This window comes from Oratosquilla oratoria, chromosome 4 (assembly GCF_046742065.1).
Source record: "Oratosquilla oratoria isolate Oo_2021 chromosome 4, ASM4674206v1, whole genome shotgun sequence".
Lineage (NCBI taxonomy): Eukaryota > Metazoa > Arthropoda > Malacostraca > Stomatopoda > Squillidae > Oratosquilla > Oratosquilla oratoria.
In genome coordinates this window covers 5,753,838-5,769,982 of record NC_134780.1, presented here as the reverse complement: position 1 = coordinate 5,769,982, position 16,145 = coordinate 5,753,838, and the positions used below count along the sequence as shown (strand labels likewise).

The window sequence follows — 16,145 nt, the reverse complement described above, 5'->3', positions numbered from 1 at the left end:
ATTTGTTAGGTTGTGGCGGGGGATAGCATCAAAAGCTTTACTAATGTCCAATGTTATAAGAAGTGTTCTGTGGTGGGGCCTATCTGAATTGATGCCATCTAAAATTCTTTGTGTGAGGTTTGTCAGAAGAGTGTTTGTGGAGTGTAGTGGCCTAAAACCGTGTTGCGAGTCAGCAAGGGGAATATATGGTGTGACAAGTTTAAGTATTAGGCGTTCAATGACTTTAGAGGGGGTGCAGAGAAGTGTGATTGGGCGGTGCGATGTTGGGATTGTTGGGTCTTTGTTCGGTTTTGGAATGGTGATTATTTTACCATGCTTCCAGATGTCGGGTATAGTGTTGTGTGAATAGCTGTAGTTTGCAATGTTTGTGAGTGCGTGTATACCTTGTGGTCCAATGTGTTTTAGGTGGATGTTGCTTATGTTATCAGGGCCACAGGCAGATGAGTGCTTGAGATTATGCATTATGAGTTTTGTCTGACTGTCTATGAAGGGTGTATAGTCTGAGTCTGTGGGGAAGTCTTTCTTACGTCGAATGGTGCGTCGGTCGTCAGGGTGAGATGTAAGATGGCTCGTCTGTGCAAAATGACGTATGAGTGCGTTTGCTTGTTGTCTGTTTGAGGGTAGATTATCTGTTGTTGTGATTATTGCTGCGTGAGAGCGTGTAGTGTTAGTGTTGGATAGTGTGATGCTGTTGAGTGTTTTGTACAATTTGCTGGTGTTTGTTTTGTGATCAAGTGTATTGATAAAGTTTAGCCAATTTTGTGTTTTTTGTTCATGTATTTTATTGGCAATCACAGTGTTTAGTGTTTGTATTTGGTCTGCTATGTTTTGAGGGATAGGTGTGGGGGTATCGTGTTTAAGTGTGTCACGTTGTCTGATGAGGCCTTGTTGTGTTGTAATATGTTGATGTTGTGTGTTTTGTATGTGTTGTATGTTGCCGTTTGGGGTTGAGGTTGGGGTGGTAGTGGGGAAGGTGTAGGATCTGGGTCAGAGGGGGGGAAAGGAGAGATCGGGGACAAAGGAAAGGGAGTACTAATCGGGGGTAAGGGCAAAGGGAAATTGGGAGTGGGTAAGGGTGTTGGCTGTGGTTGGGGAGGTGGGATTGGGGTTACTGGAGGGCAGGTAGAACATGTCCAAGTGTTTGTGTATTGGTTTGTGTCAGCAAGTGTTGTACAAGTGAGGTGGGCCCAGTTTTTGCACATATTGCACTGAACTGAGCCCTTTGTCTGTCTGCTCGAAGTAATGGGTTTAGAGCATGTTGGGCATGTGTATTTTGTGGTGGGCCCAGGATTGCTCTCTACATCTCCGGCTAAAAGTAGAAGAAGAGGGGTGATCGCCGGAAAATGACCCCTCAGTGCAGAAAAAACGTAACATTGTGTGTTGGAAAAAAAGGATTGTGGTACTCCCCCAGGTAGGCGTAGCTCCTCCTTGGGGATCGGTGCCATCTGCGTAGAGCTGATGGCCAGGGGTGGTTGCTGCTGATTGGCCCCCAACTCTTGGGGTTGGGGGGTGGTCCCACGGCGTAGACGTTGCAGCTCCAGGACCCGTGTTTCAAGTATCGGTTATTGCTTATCAGTTTGGGCCCCCCTCCCCCCCCCCAAATAACATTCTTGGATCCATGCCTGGTGATGCTGTCATCCAGCCTCTTCTTGTAACTTAGAAGGGCTGGATGATGGCCGGATTGCAGTCTGGCCAGGTGGACTCTGAGCTTTTGTGCCCACAAAAATTATTAGAAATTAGTAAAACCTCAAAATGACCATCAGTGAACTACGCAATGGAAGATAAATCATTTACAAAGGCAAAAGAAGAAGTGGATCTGGGAGTGTTAGTCATTGATAACTAGTCATCACTACATGGCCTGATAGTGCGGTGGTACCAGTCATGACTGCTAGCCCCAGCAGTTGGAGTTCGATTCCTGCCCAGGGCTGCAATAATTTCAGCATCACTGCACTGTGAACCACCACTCCAGCTCTCATTGGCAAGAGGTTAGGTATATGTGTGTTTGTGTGAGGTCAAAGCATTACCCACAGATTGGGGCATACATGAGCCCTGAGGTCTTGTGCAGGAGGGTAATAGTTGTCAACCTCGAGTCCAACAACATGTGATCCAAAGTCCATGGGAAATCAACTAATAAACAGCAAATCGTGAGTGAAATAAACAGACTTGATCAACATAAGTGTGTCTTATGTGTCTTTCCACTATATGAACAAGATGGTGAGAGAAAAAAAAACAAAGAATGCCTGATATGCCTTAAATTAGAATGTGCAATGATGATACAGTCCCTGCATAGTGAAAGATATAAACATCAAGAGGATCTAGAGAGCAGTGACCATATTAAATCCTATCCTTGCAGACAAAAGGTACAGAAAGATTAAAAACACTGGTCTTGCTATAATCCAAAAGAGGAAAAAAAGATGATAGTACTGTTTAGATAATTAATCTGCAAACTGCAACATACATCATATGATGAACAGCATATAACTGCATACATCATATGATGTGAAGGCTATATTTCACTCCCATGTCTTAAAATAAAGTTTTGCATCACAGGGTAAATGAGTCCATACACTAGACCCACCCACCCACACATCCCTTAATTCTCCTCAGACATCATGGATCGGGGCAGGTCAGTCATTTCCGTGCCACCCACAACTCTACTTCTTGTGGTGTAAGATGTAAGATAACTTACACAAAAACCATTCCCATGTAAAGGAAAGAAACAGTGGACAATTTAAACAGCAGAGGTGAAGAACAAAGTGTGAAAAGGTATACAAAAGAACTTAATAGAAAAGATCCCTGTAGCTCACCCATGCATGACCAACACTCACCGCCCACTACCTCCAAGTGACAAAATGCTTAACTTTGCTCTACCATTATGCCAGAACTAGGCAAATAATTAAATAACATTTAGTTTTCCTGTACTTTTCCATATAAACTTTCATTTTCTAATTATATTTATTTATTTATTATATTTATTTTATTTATTTAGTTTTATTTTATTTTATTTATTTATTTATTTTTTTTATTTTTTTTTTTTCTACCAACAAAACCCTATTGCACTGTTATCAGGTTAAATAGATAAAACTGACAGAGAGGATCTCTTGGTATGTGATGGGAGAATATCTTGTGGTTATGGGAGCAGATTGAAAAGGAATACATGTCTAAAGGATGTAAAAATATAATTTTCCTTATTGATGTATCAACACCTCAAATACATTAGAAGATAATATAGCCCCAGTTGAATCTATAAATGAATTCATAACAAAGTATGATTATTTGGAGAAAGGGACATGACCCCACAAGTGTACCTCCTTTCATGTACTTTTCTATCTATCTATATACCAAGGGCTTTTCCCCCTTATAAGGGAGGTAGCCAAATCAAAGGCATACACCCATTTCCACCCATTCCACTTCCATCCACCACCCTTTCCTCCCTCTCATCTTGGCTCCTCATGGATGAAGGATTATTTGTCTACTGCCCATTGCCTGGGCCAGAAGCAATGCAGCAAGACACACCACATATACAGCAAGGCCATTTCATTCAATCAGTGACCCCCACCCCCCTCCATCCCCTCATGTGGAAAATAGAGAAAACAGGGAGAAACCTATGGGCTGTGTCAAAATATCATCTGCACATAACCACTCCCAATACCCCCTCATCCCCTGTCCTTCAATGTCTGCCTTGTACTTATACAGTATTATGATTAGGTGAATACAATTAGTCAAATACTGTATTACACATACAACACATCAATGTTTCCTTCCAGAGATGTTTGTTCATAGCTACTGTGGGCTGCAATACTATTACTAGCACTGTTACTACTATTATTGATACTATCATTACTTTTAAAACAATTAGTGTTATTACTGCTGCTACTAAACCAGATCATATCTTTAAAAATACTTTCAGACAGCAAGAATGGGTTCCTTACAAAAAGAACAGGACAGATTGGTCAACAGATTTTCATCTGGCAGCAAAGAGTGGTTGTGTAAAGATTCTCATGAAGCCGTTGACATGAAGAATGAAGTTGAAATGGACCAGTACATTACCTTGGATGAGCTGCCATCAGAGGTAATGACTGCATTTCATGCTCAATAATCATGTGTGTATAGTTGACGTGTTGACTATGGCAGGATGACATGTTTTACTAAATTCCAGATATTGTTGCACGTTTTCTCATTCCTCTCTGCAAGGGAGGTTAGTGAGACAGTTTCCTGTGTTTGCCGAAGATTCCACGAACTGCTACAAGATCCAACCACATGGAGATTGCGAGTGGAATCCTCTGTGAAAGGACACTATCTTCGACTGGATTGTAAGTTGGTCTTAGTCTGTGGTCCAGCAGTATATTCTCCTTTTCATTTTCATTTCTGTTAGTGGGTAGAGGTTCTTTTAATTTGAATGATATTGTATGCCCAACGTAGAGCATACAATTTAATTAAAATTAAAATAAAAATGCAGCCAAAAGGGATTTCTTCCCATTTTCTCTGGTTTCTGCATATGGGGAATGGAGAAAGTGGGTCTCTGATTAAGTGAAGTGGCCTTGCTGTGGATGTGCTGTCTCTTGCTGCATTGCTTCTGATCCAGGCAATGGGCAGGAGACAGGGATGACCCTTCATCCATGAGGAGCTAAGATGAGGGGGAAACAAGGTTGGTAGGTGGGAATGGGTGTGTGTCTTTGACTTGGCTATCTCCCTTAAATGAGGGAAGAAGCTCTTGGTACAGTGAGACCTCTCATTAATGGATGTTAATTAGCTGTGTTTTCGGTGTTTTTGGTGCTGTTGTTTAGTGCATGCAATTACTATGACGACCAAAAAAAACACTCCAAATCAACGGATTATTCACATCAACGGACACCGTTACCCCCTTTTAGTCCGTTAATGAGAGGTAATACTGTATATAGATAGATAGAAAATTGTATTGCATTAGACAACAAAATCTAGTACAGTAAGTCCTCGTTATACGGTACATATGCGTTCCAGAAAACCTTACTGTTGGACGAGTGTGTTGTGATGTCACGTGACCTTGAAAAACAACTGCGCGGCGAGAAATCGGAGTGATAGTGTAACCATCAGTGAGTAAACAACACTGGTAGCAGAGCATAGTTCGGCAAATTGGCGTCATTTAAGCCATGTCTGTGTCAACTAAGTGGCCTCCCAAACTATCAAATGAGGAAGCATATGAAGTATAGAGGAAGGATATTGAAATATGGTGCAAATTAATGTCAATCAATAAGAACAAACAAGCACTGGTGATTTATTTGTCCCTGGATGGCCGGGCGAGGGTGGCGACATCGGAGCTGGAATCTGCTGATTTGGAGAAGGATGATGGAGTGAAGACCTTGTTAAATAAATTAGACAATCTGTTTCTGGTTGACAAAGGTAGGAGGCAGTTTAATGTGTTCCAAACACTATATAATGTTCAGAGGGCTGATGGTCTTGGAATTAAGAAATTTATATCTGACTTCAAACACAAATATTACAATTTCACCAAGCAAGATATGTCATTGCCTGATTCTGTGAAGGCTTTTATGTTATTGTCTTCATGTAAGTTAAGTGAAAAGGAACAACAGTTTGTAATGTCAGCAATGACAGATGTCGCTTATGAGACCGTGACTAGTGCCCTCAATTGTATATTTACTGGAGGTTTGAAAATCATGGAAATTATGACTGATAACAAGTGTGATTTGGAGGTAGCTTTAGCTTGGGCAGTTTCTGCACGTAACACCCTTACAAATTATTTGGGTTTTTCACCAAATCAATTGATTTTCAGGAATAATCCAAGTTTGCCTAACATCTATGCAAACCGACCCCCAGCGTTGGAACCAGTGCACTCATCTGATATTGTGAGAGACAATTTGAATGCACTGCATGCGGCTAGACATGAATTCATTAAAGCAGAGTCGAGTGAACGCTTGACAAGGGCTATGCGACACAATGTAAGAGCAAATGATAAAGAGGATCTACAGAATGGGGCTGAGGTTTATTACAAGAGAAATGACAACAATGAGTGGTGTGGCCCGGGCATAATCATTGGAAGAGACGGCAAACAATTCCTGGTTAGGCATGGGGGTACTTATGTTAGAGTACATCAATGCCGTTTAACATCTGCACCAGAGCGTGAAAGCAGAGAGGACAACCAAGATATGGTATCAAGGTCATCAAAAGGTGATAATGACAGGACATTGCCCAATGGGTATACTTTTGAAGGGAAATCTGAGAACGAGGATGACAACCAAGTAGCAGATGCATTGGAGGAATCTACTGGTGCAGGGGCGCAACAATGAGCCCCAAAGGCAGTAGCTGCTAAGGAGGAAAGTGAACAGAGAGAGAATAACACAAAGAGAAATCCGCTTATTGCTGGTATTCGAATTCAAGGTACAAGGAGTGGCACTGGTGAGGTAATTTCTGGTCGTGTTGTGAATAGAGCAGGCAAAGCTACTGGCAAATATCGTAATTGCTACAATTTTAGATGGGATTCAGATGGTGACATTACCTGGGCAGACTTGGAAAAGGATTTCACTGATTGGAAGGTGGTTGATGAGGATACTGAGTTGTTAATAATATTTACATCAGAGGAGGTGTCACAGCCCAAGGAAGAAGAAATGAAGAGCTGGAGGGATAATAATGTTTATGAGGAGGTTGAAGATATGGGGCAGAAGGCGATGTCTGTACAGCGGGTAGTAACAGAGAAGATTAAGGAGGGTCGGACCAAGGTCAAAGCTCAATTAGTAGCAAGGGGGTTTGAAGAAGAAATGGATGGTTGTCAAAAGGATTCACCCACTTGTTCTAAAGAAGCTGTACGTTTGGCTTTAGCTGTAGCTGCTACTAATAGGTGGACATGTCATTCTTTGGATATCAAGGTGGCTTACCTTCAGGGGAGTCCAATTGAGAGGGATATATATTTGCGTATTTGCGCCCACCTCCTGAATTTTACTACGGAAGTCTGTGGAAGTGGAATAAGACTGTTTATGGACTGGTAGATGCAGCAAGACAGTGGTATATATGTCAGGAAGGAGTTACTTGATCTAGGAGCTGTAGTCTCATCTCTGGATCCGGCACTGTTCTCGTATAAATGGAAAGGGTGTCTTGAAGGAATAATTTGTGTGTATGTGGATGATCTTTTTTGGGCAGGTACCAGCTGCTTTGAAGAGCATGTGATGGCCAAACTTCATCAAATTTTCCTCATTGGCATTTCTAAATCCAAAGCATTCAAATACGTAGGATTGAATATCATTTCATGTAATGATGGGAGTATAACATTGGATCAGAACCAGTACACAGCAACATTAACACCCATTCATATTAGTAGGCAAAGAGTCACAATCAAGTCGAGCGAGTTGTCAGAAGGTGAAAGATCAGAGTATTGTGCCTTATTAGGACAGCTCAACTGGATAGCAACACACACCCGCCCAGACATTGCTTTTGAGGTATGCGAATTGAGTGGAGTCTGTAACAAGGCCACTGTGGGGAATTTATTGCATCTGAATAAGGTGGTCAGTAGAGTGAAGGAAGGCATGAAACTCCATATACCGAAAATGGAAAGGCTTGAGAGTTGCTTTTTGGAGTGCTTTTTAGATGCTTCATTTGCCAACTTGTTGGGTGGTGGTTCTCAAGGAGGTTTTGTAGTGTTCCTATGTAATGACAGTGGGAGTTGCTGTCCTGTGTATTGGCAGTCGAGGAAGATCAGACGGGTTGTGAAATCCACACTTTCTGCGGAAACCATGGCATTGCTAGACTGTGCAGAGACTAGTCTATCTAGCTAGGATTCTAGATGAAATTTCATGTTGTGGCCATTTGAAGGTGATGTGCCATGTGGATAATAAGAGTTTGGTGGAAGCCCTCCAATCTTATAAAGGAGTGGAAGATAAGAGATTGTGCATAGATGTAGCAGTATTGCGCGATATGCTGGAACGAAAAGAAGTGGAGGAAGTAAACTGGGTGGAGACGGCGGCTCAGCTGGCTGACTGTCTAACGAAGAAAGGTGCATCGACTGAACGGCTGCGGAATGCCGTCGGTCTGTACTAAAACGATGCACGGTGCAAGAGACGGTGGAGCAGAGTGGTGGAGACTGGAGAAAACTCAAAAAGACGGACGAGTGCATTGTGACGTCACGTGACCATGAAAAACAACTGTGTGGCGAGAAATCGGAGTGTTAGTGTAACCACCAGTGAGTAAACAACACTTACCACAAATTGAAATTACCGTATACCAAACCCATTATAACATGTAATAATAGGATATGGCAGACATACTTTCTCCCTGCTCTTTCCTCTACAAAATACGAGCGGATACCATATCTGTGAATTTTTCTTACCATAAATAGAATTGAGGGTAGTAATTACCAAATACTGTAACTTTGAATTTTTCTTACCATAAATAGAATCGAGGGTAGTAATTATCAAATACTGTAACTGTGAATTTACCGGATAAAGAATTACCATATAAGGAGGACTCACTGTACCAAGTTTGACTTTTTGATATAAGAGGTCAGTTGAGCTAGTTTTTAATCCTTTAGCAAGCATAACTTTAAGTTGATTAAACAGAATAAAACCTTTAAATCACCCAAATGGGCTCTGTGATCTGAAAAGGGTTAATGTATTCTGTTGTATTTCTGTGAGTACATATATTTGATTCATTTATAAGATTCAGAGTTGAATTAATATCATATTATAATGGTTGTATATTTGTATTCAATTGAATTGCCAGTGGGGGACGAAGAAGAGTTTCCGTGGCGTTACGCATGTAGTGCTGTAGAGACTGAACACCAGCGATGGACCAGCTGCCAGGCATCCATGCAAGAAGTGTTTAATTACCGTCACTATAGTGTTATGGACACTTGTTGTCTTATGAAGGTATTTATATATATATATATATTTTTTAATAGCTACTGGTATTATGTCATATATCCAGTTGATATTATGGTGTACGTCAAGGTGATTCACCATATCAATGAAAGAGTGCTTTAGATCCTGAATGGAGTTAGAAATAAATTAACTTTATTTTAAATCACAGCTAAGATAAAAGGGAAACAAATGGTGATGGATAGGAGTTGGATAGGTGGGGGTGCATGCATTCTTTAGCTGGCTACCTCCATTGTAAAGGGGAAGATGCCTCTTGGTACATAAATAGATAGATGTTAAGGGTTAGACTATACTGTAAAGCTTATCTTGATAAACAGAAGGTAAGACTGGTATTGGGCAAGATTGATAGTAGGCTGGGTCTTGCAATTAACATTATAATTGAGAATACATCTATGGATACAGTGTTTTTGTGTGATTGGAGATTAATTTTTACTGTAGGAAGAATGTTGATAATTTTTAACTTCTACTATCCCTCCTTCCTACAACCCTTCATAAATTCTACCATGAACATTTCTATATTTCATGTCTTTGATGCAATGTTATCTCCAAAACAAAATAAAATAATATTCGCATTTCTTTGATGAGATGTAGATGAAATAATTGTGACAGTTTTGATGCTGCACACAGTGAATATTTTCCTGAAATGTCAACTTCATTTCAGAATGGACTACTTGCTGTTGGGAGTAGAGACTACAGAATAATGCTCTGGGATGTGAACCGTCTTAAAGAAAATAGGAATCCTTCAAAGAAGCTTTTGCCTGACTTCACCTTGAATGAATATGAGGGCTGGGTAAGAGACTAACGCTTTTGTTATGGTGACTTCAGAATTTGGGCAAACACTATTTTGTTTATATAGGCTATGTACAAAAAACTTGAGGATGAGATGGATGGATAGGGTGAAAAGGGATTTAAGCAAGAGGGGAATGTCTGTTGAACAAAGAAGGGAGAATGCAGGGGATAGAGGAGAGTGAAGAATGGCTGTATATCGATGCTACTTTGATGCAGTATGAGAGGAAGGGGAGGAGGAGGGCGGGGATAGTGGTTGTGTGTGAGTGTTATGTTGGTGCAGCCTGAAAGGATTTCTCCCTATCTTTTCTATTTTCTGCACAAGGGGACAGAGAGGGAAGGCCACTGATTATGTGAGACGGCCTTGGTGTGGATGTACTGTGTCTTGCTGCATTACTTCTGACCTGGGCAATGGGCAGGAGACAGGGATGTCCCCTCATCCACAATGAGCTAAGATGAAAGGGAAACATGGGTGGTGGAATGGGTGTGAGTGGGCACGTGCCTTTGACTTGGCTACCTTCCATATAAGGATAATTACAAACATATAGCTTATACCTGAACTTCATATTTAGCCATTAAAGTACAAGTCAAATTCTCACGTGCAGCATCGGCTGCAATATTTACAATGCATTACGCTACTCGCATTATGAAATATAAAATCACTGATGTATTACTTTTTCTCTTTTACTCTGAGTAATAATAAACACAGAAAATGTGATCAAACCAGTTCACAAAATCTGGGGATAACTCATGTACAACTACAAAGGAAATATATAATCAAGATGCTGACGCCAGCATCCTCATGCACCTACTCGTGCCTCATGACGGCTACATAGGTGTCATTGTACTGAAGAGGTCAATCTGTTGTATACCCAAAAGCTATATACATTCATATATATATTCATATATATATACCAAAGGCTTTTTCCCCCGTACAAGGGAGGTAGCCAAAAAAAGAAAGGCATAAAAACCACCCCAACCCATTCCATCTCCAACATACTCCACTCCCCTCTATCCTCTTCCTCAATCTTATCTTGGCACCTCCTGGATGACGGGTTATCCCTGTATCTTGCCCACTGCCCTGGGTAAGAAGCAGTGTTGCAAGACACAGCACATCCACAGCAAGGCCACTTCATTAAATCGGTGACCCACCCTCTCCATCCCCTCATGCAGAAAAGGAGAAGATAGGGATAAATCCCTTTGGGCTGCATCAATTTATTTCTCACACATACTTCCTCAACCGCCATCCCCCACCCACTCCCCCTCATGCATCACAGCATCATCCATACACAACCATTCTCCATTCACCCCAATCTTCTGTCCTCTCCCATCCTTCCTCAACAGACATTCCCCTCTTTCCCAATGCCCCTTTTACCCCATCCATCCATCTCATCCTAGATTGTCTCCTCATGTTCACTCCTTCCACACTACTTTTACCAGTCTTTCTTCACTCATTCTTTCCATGTGTCCAAACCATCTCAATACTCTTTCATCAACCCTATCTCCCAACTCCCTTTCCTCCCCTGTTCTCCTCCTCACCTCCTCATTTCTCACTCTATCCGGCTTAGTAACCCCTATCATACTTCTCAGGCACCTCATCTCACATTCAAACTCCTCTCTTATGTTCCATGTTTCTGCCCCATAGTGCTGTCAGCACAATCACTCCTTCATACAATCTCCTCTTAGTATCCATTCCCAAATGTCTATTTCTCATTACACTTTTTAATCCCCCAAGGCATTTATTCGCTTCACTCAATCTACATTCTACCTCTACCTCCACTCCTCTTTTTCCCACCACATTTGCACCCAAGTATCTAAAACTATCCACTTCCTCCAGTCTCTCTCCCTTAATACTCACTTCCAGTCTGCTACCATTTTCTCTCCTTGTACATCTCATCATCTTATTTTACCTACATTTATCTTCAACTTCCTTCTTTCGCACACCTTCCCAAACTCTGTCACTAACTTTCTCAATCCCTCCTCTTATCCTGCAACAAGTGCAGTGTCATCAGTAAACAACAACTGGCTTATCTCCCACTTTTCTTCATTTTCTTTAACCATCTCCAATCCCTGACCCACTACCCTTGCATTTACCTCTTGCACCACCCCATCTATGTACAAATTGAACAGCCAGGGGACATAACACATCCCTGACAAAGTCCCACCTTTACCTCAAATCACTCACTCTCTCCAATCCTAACACAAGCTCAACTGCTCTTACCAGCTTTCCTCCTATCCCATATATCTGCAACACCTCCCACAGTGCCTTCCTGTCTACCCTGTCATAAGCCTTTTCCAAATCCATAAAAGCCCAAAATACATCCTTACCTTTTCCTATAGCTTTCTTACATATCTGTCTTACCACAAAAATCTGATCTGCACAACCCCTACCTGTCCTAAACCCACACTATTCCTCACCAATTACTCCCTCTGTTCCTCTCCTAATCCTCAATCAAGACCCTCCCATAAGCCTTTCCAACTACACTTAACAAGCTGATCCCTCTGAAACTACTACACTCACACTTGTCCCCCTTTCCCTTGTAAAGTGGAACTATATAGGCACTCTTCCAGTCCTCTGGCACTCTATCCTCTCTGAAACAAACATTAAATAACTTCACCAGCCAGTCTACCATCACTGTACCTCCTTTTTTTAGGCATTCTGTATGACACCTATCCAACCCAATATGGTCATTTTCTTACCACTTCCCACTGCAACTACCTTTCCCTCCCTACCCTCCTTCACATTTAGCAACTCCCTAAAATGTTCTACCCATCTTCCTCTTACTGCCTCCTCTTCCATTATCATCTCTCTATCTGCACCTTTTACCTTTTCTTCTCTACTTGATTCACCTCCTTTTCCTCGCTTAATTTCTTTCCAAAACATTTTTCATTACTTTCAAAATTTTCTGTCATACTCTTACCCCATTTCACATATGCTCTCTTTTTTGCCTCCTTTATCTTATGATTTACTTCTCTTCTCTTTTCTTTGTACCTCTCATATGATTCCCTCATCCAATTTTGTAACCAATCTGTGAAAGCTTGCTTCTTTTCTACACCCTTCTTTACTTCCTCATCCCACCACTCACTTCTTTTCCCTCCCGTCCTCCTTGTTCCACATACCATCTATGCATACCTTATGACTCCCTTCTTGAACCATCCCCATTCCTCCTCCACTCCTAGTTCTACTCTATCCTTCACTTCCTCCCTCTCCTCTCTCAGCTTCTTCTCATTTTCTTTCTCATGTAAGCAGTTCACTCTAAGCACCTCCCTACCTTTTGTCCTTTTCCTCTTTCTCCATCTATCCTTCACTCTCAACTTACCTTCAACTCAAAAGCTAACTGGAAGATATCATTGAGAATAGAAAGTTATGAAGATGTATATATAACTGTAATTTTGAAAGCTTATTGACTGAGTGGTTTAGAGCGTCTCTACTTGTGGCAGAGGTCTTGGTGATGGCAGTTCTAACTCTGCCAACAGCAAGTTGAACCAAGGGCATGGTTAATTATATTCCATGCTACAAAATCCTCTGTAAGTGGCACCATCCTAGCCTCCTGATAGAAGGAGTTTGTGACATTGAACTGAACCATCATAGTTGTAATTTTAGTTAAGTCATAAAATTACTTATAAAAGATAATGTGGTTTACAGTTAAGATAAACTCAAAATTCACCAATATCCTGACTAGTACAGTGGTAGCACGCTGGCCTCGTATTCACAAGGTAAGCAGGTTGAGCCCTGCCCAGGCCAGTGAGCTTAAGTTGTTTACTGGGGAGGTTACTGCCGTGGCTGGGCACAATGGTGCGGGCTTGAGGCTTGCCTCAGCTGATGTTCTGAGGAGAGTCTTTGAGAAGACTGGTAGCAGAACTGAAACCCTGCAACTTTAACTTTTAACTTTAATAATAATTCTGATGCAGGTTTGGACATTAGACTGTCACGAAGACCTTTTGGTGTCTGGTGGTTGGGATTCTCGTATCGTGTTATGGGATGTCAACAGACTGGAAGCAGTGGTAGCAAAGAACAAGTAAGGCAGTGTGTGTTAGAAATGGAGTTGCAAAGTTATTTGTCATTCTTCGCCCCCAAAAATTGTATCCCTACTGTTTAATTACTTTTGTTTCCTTTTATGCAGGCACAGAGTTGCAATACTTTGTTCCACACTTCAGCAAAACCTCCTTGCAGTGGGAGCATATGATAGCAAGGTGCTCATGTATGACCCAAGGCAAGGATTGAAAGCAGTAAGAATATTATTATATTTTGTGTAAAATGTGGCTCAAGTTGATTTTATACTGAAAAAGTATATCACCAGTGTTAGGTATGGAGGTGTTGTGTCGTGCATTGCATCTGTATGAAAGTGGCAGTTGCCGACAAGTCTATAAAAATAAACAACATGTGAGGACGGAGCCTTTATTAGTACGACGTTTCGCTTGTTAAGCTTTTTCAAGTACATAGTTGTAATACACATGCCTATCCCCCCAGTTCTTCTTATTTAATCTCAGTCATATGTATTATGACTATGTACTTGAAAACACTGTAACAAGCAAAACATTGTACTAATAAAGACTTTGTCCTCACATGGAGTTTATTTTGATAGCATTGCATCTAACCCAGGCAGAGGATAGTGTGGGCCTTCATCCAGAGGGAGCTAAGATACAAGGGACAATAAGTGGGTGTGGGATGGGTGAAGGGCAGATACATGCATTGGCTGACCACCCCCTTAGAAAGAAAAAAATACCTTTTGGCATAATTTTATTGATATTGATTTATTTTTTATTTTTTTTTATTTTATTTTAACTCTTACACAGATAAGCTTTTATACACCAAATAAGAAGGCAGTGTTGTCTATTGCATCTGATGATAAGTACATCATCAGTGGTGGCGAGGATGGGCAATCATCTGTGTGGTGTAAAAGAACTAAAAGGCCCTTGAAGACATTTAGAGTAAGTTGCTATTTAAAACCCAAGTATTACTGCCTCATGAAGCTTACTGAAGTGTGCATAAAACTGCTTAATATCTGCAATCATTGTATGGTGTGTATGATAATTTTGTGATGAAACATTTGACATGTCTTTTGTTAGGTTGCTCATCTCTTTTGGAACCAGCGATGAGTACCTGCCTCTGGTGGTTTTGTGAAATAGACATTGAAGAACATAATCTCATTCTCACTCACCTTCAAACCCTGTCAACACTCACCTTAATTTGAAGGTGCAGTCCTGAGAGGTTGGCACTTGGTCTCTGGACCAGGCCCTAGATCTCTCGCTCTCTGTCAACTTTAACTGTTGCTCCTCCACACTTTCATACAATAGGAGCTAACAACTGGATGCTGCCCTTCTCATACTATGGTCTCTTCACTCTAAGGAGTCTGTGCAGGGTGTGGCATACATTGTGATTTACTAATAGCCATTCTGCCAAATCAACCAAAAATATGCCTCTCTCTCTTTATTTCCCATCCATGTGTTATGTGGGATGGTTTGGACACATGGAAAGAATGAGTGAAGAAGGATTATTTAAAAAGGTATGGAAGGAGTGAACATAAATGGGGTGACCAAGGATGGATGGGGGTAAAAGGGGCATTGGGAAAGAGGGAAATGTCTGTTGAGGAAGGATGGGAAAGGACAGAAGATAGGGGTGAATGGAGAATGGTTGTGTATAGATGATGCTGTGATACATGAGGGGGAGTGGGTGGGGGATGAAGGAGTATGTGTTAAAGATAAATTGACAGATCCCAAAGGGATTTCTCCCCCATCTTCTCCATTTCTGCATGAGGGGATGGAGAGGAGGGTTGCCGATTTAATGAAGCAGCCTTGCTGTGGATGTGCTGTGGTTTGCGACACTGCTTCTGACCCAGGGCAGTGGACAAGATGCAGGGATGACCCATCATCCAGGAGGAGCCAAGATAAGAGGGAGGGAGGAGGGTGTATGGGAGTGGAGTATGTGGGGATGGAATGAGTGGGAATGAAATTTATGCCTTTGTTTTTTGGTTACCTCCCTTGTAAGGGGGAAAAAGCCTTTGGTATATGTATGTGTGTATATGTGTTATTTGATTTTTTTTCTCTACATAGTAAAGGGAGCTGTATAGTATGATGAGTATCACTTTTTAGAATTATAATGATTTGAATAAATTATGTGGTACATTGTAGCACTTTTTCCCCATGTTGCCATGCCAAAGTGTCACAGGAGAGATAGGTATGATGGGGTAGGTAATTGTTTTTATCCTAAAAAATTATACTCATATACTATACAGCTTCTTTTGCTATATACAAAATTAAGAAAAAAATAGATAATAGATAAAATAGAACATAGATGGGAAATAAGAGAGGTGTGTACCAAAGTGGATTTGGCATGCCATTTGCCACACCTTGAACAGACTCCTTGGAGCACTCACACTATATTTATTTACATAGAAACAAGTCCACACTAATAAAACACAAACAGTGTCTAGTGTTTCTTTCCAGAAATCTATAGGAGAGTCCAAGAACCATTGCTAACTACTGTTGCTCTGCAGC

At 41.2% G+C, this 16,145-nt stretch overlaps 1 protein-coding gene across 3 annotated transcripts in view; it reads left to right on the top strand.

Moving 5' to 3' along the window:
* The window catches only part of LOC143024601 (F-box/WD repeat-containing protein 9-like), a 35,770-nt gene that overhangs the window by 4,628 nt on the left and 14,997 nt on the right, over positions 1-16,145 (top strand). For 2 of the 3 annotated variants that reach the window (XM_076183451.1, XM_076183452.1), the window contains exons 2-8: positions 3,911-4,072; positions 4,160-4,313; positions 8,707-8,852; positions 9,523-9,651; positions 13,560-13,666; positions 13,772-13,877; positions 14,445-14,579. In XM_076183451.1, coding sequence (XP_076039566.1) covers positions 3,911-4,072; positions 4,160-4,313; positions 8,707-8,852; positions 9,523-9,651; positions 13,560-13,666; positions 13,772-13,877; positions 14,445-14,579 — 939 coding nt within the window. Of the gene's footprint in view, positions 1-3,910; positions 4,073-4,159; positions 4,314-8,706; positions 8,853-9,522; positions 9,652-13,559; positions 13,667-13,771; positions 13,878-14,444; positions 14,580-16,145 lie in introns of those variants that run through there. The other variant, XM_076183453.1, reaches the window with a different exon arrangement.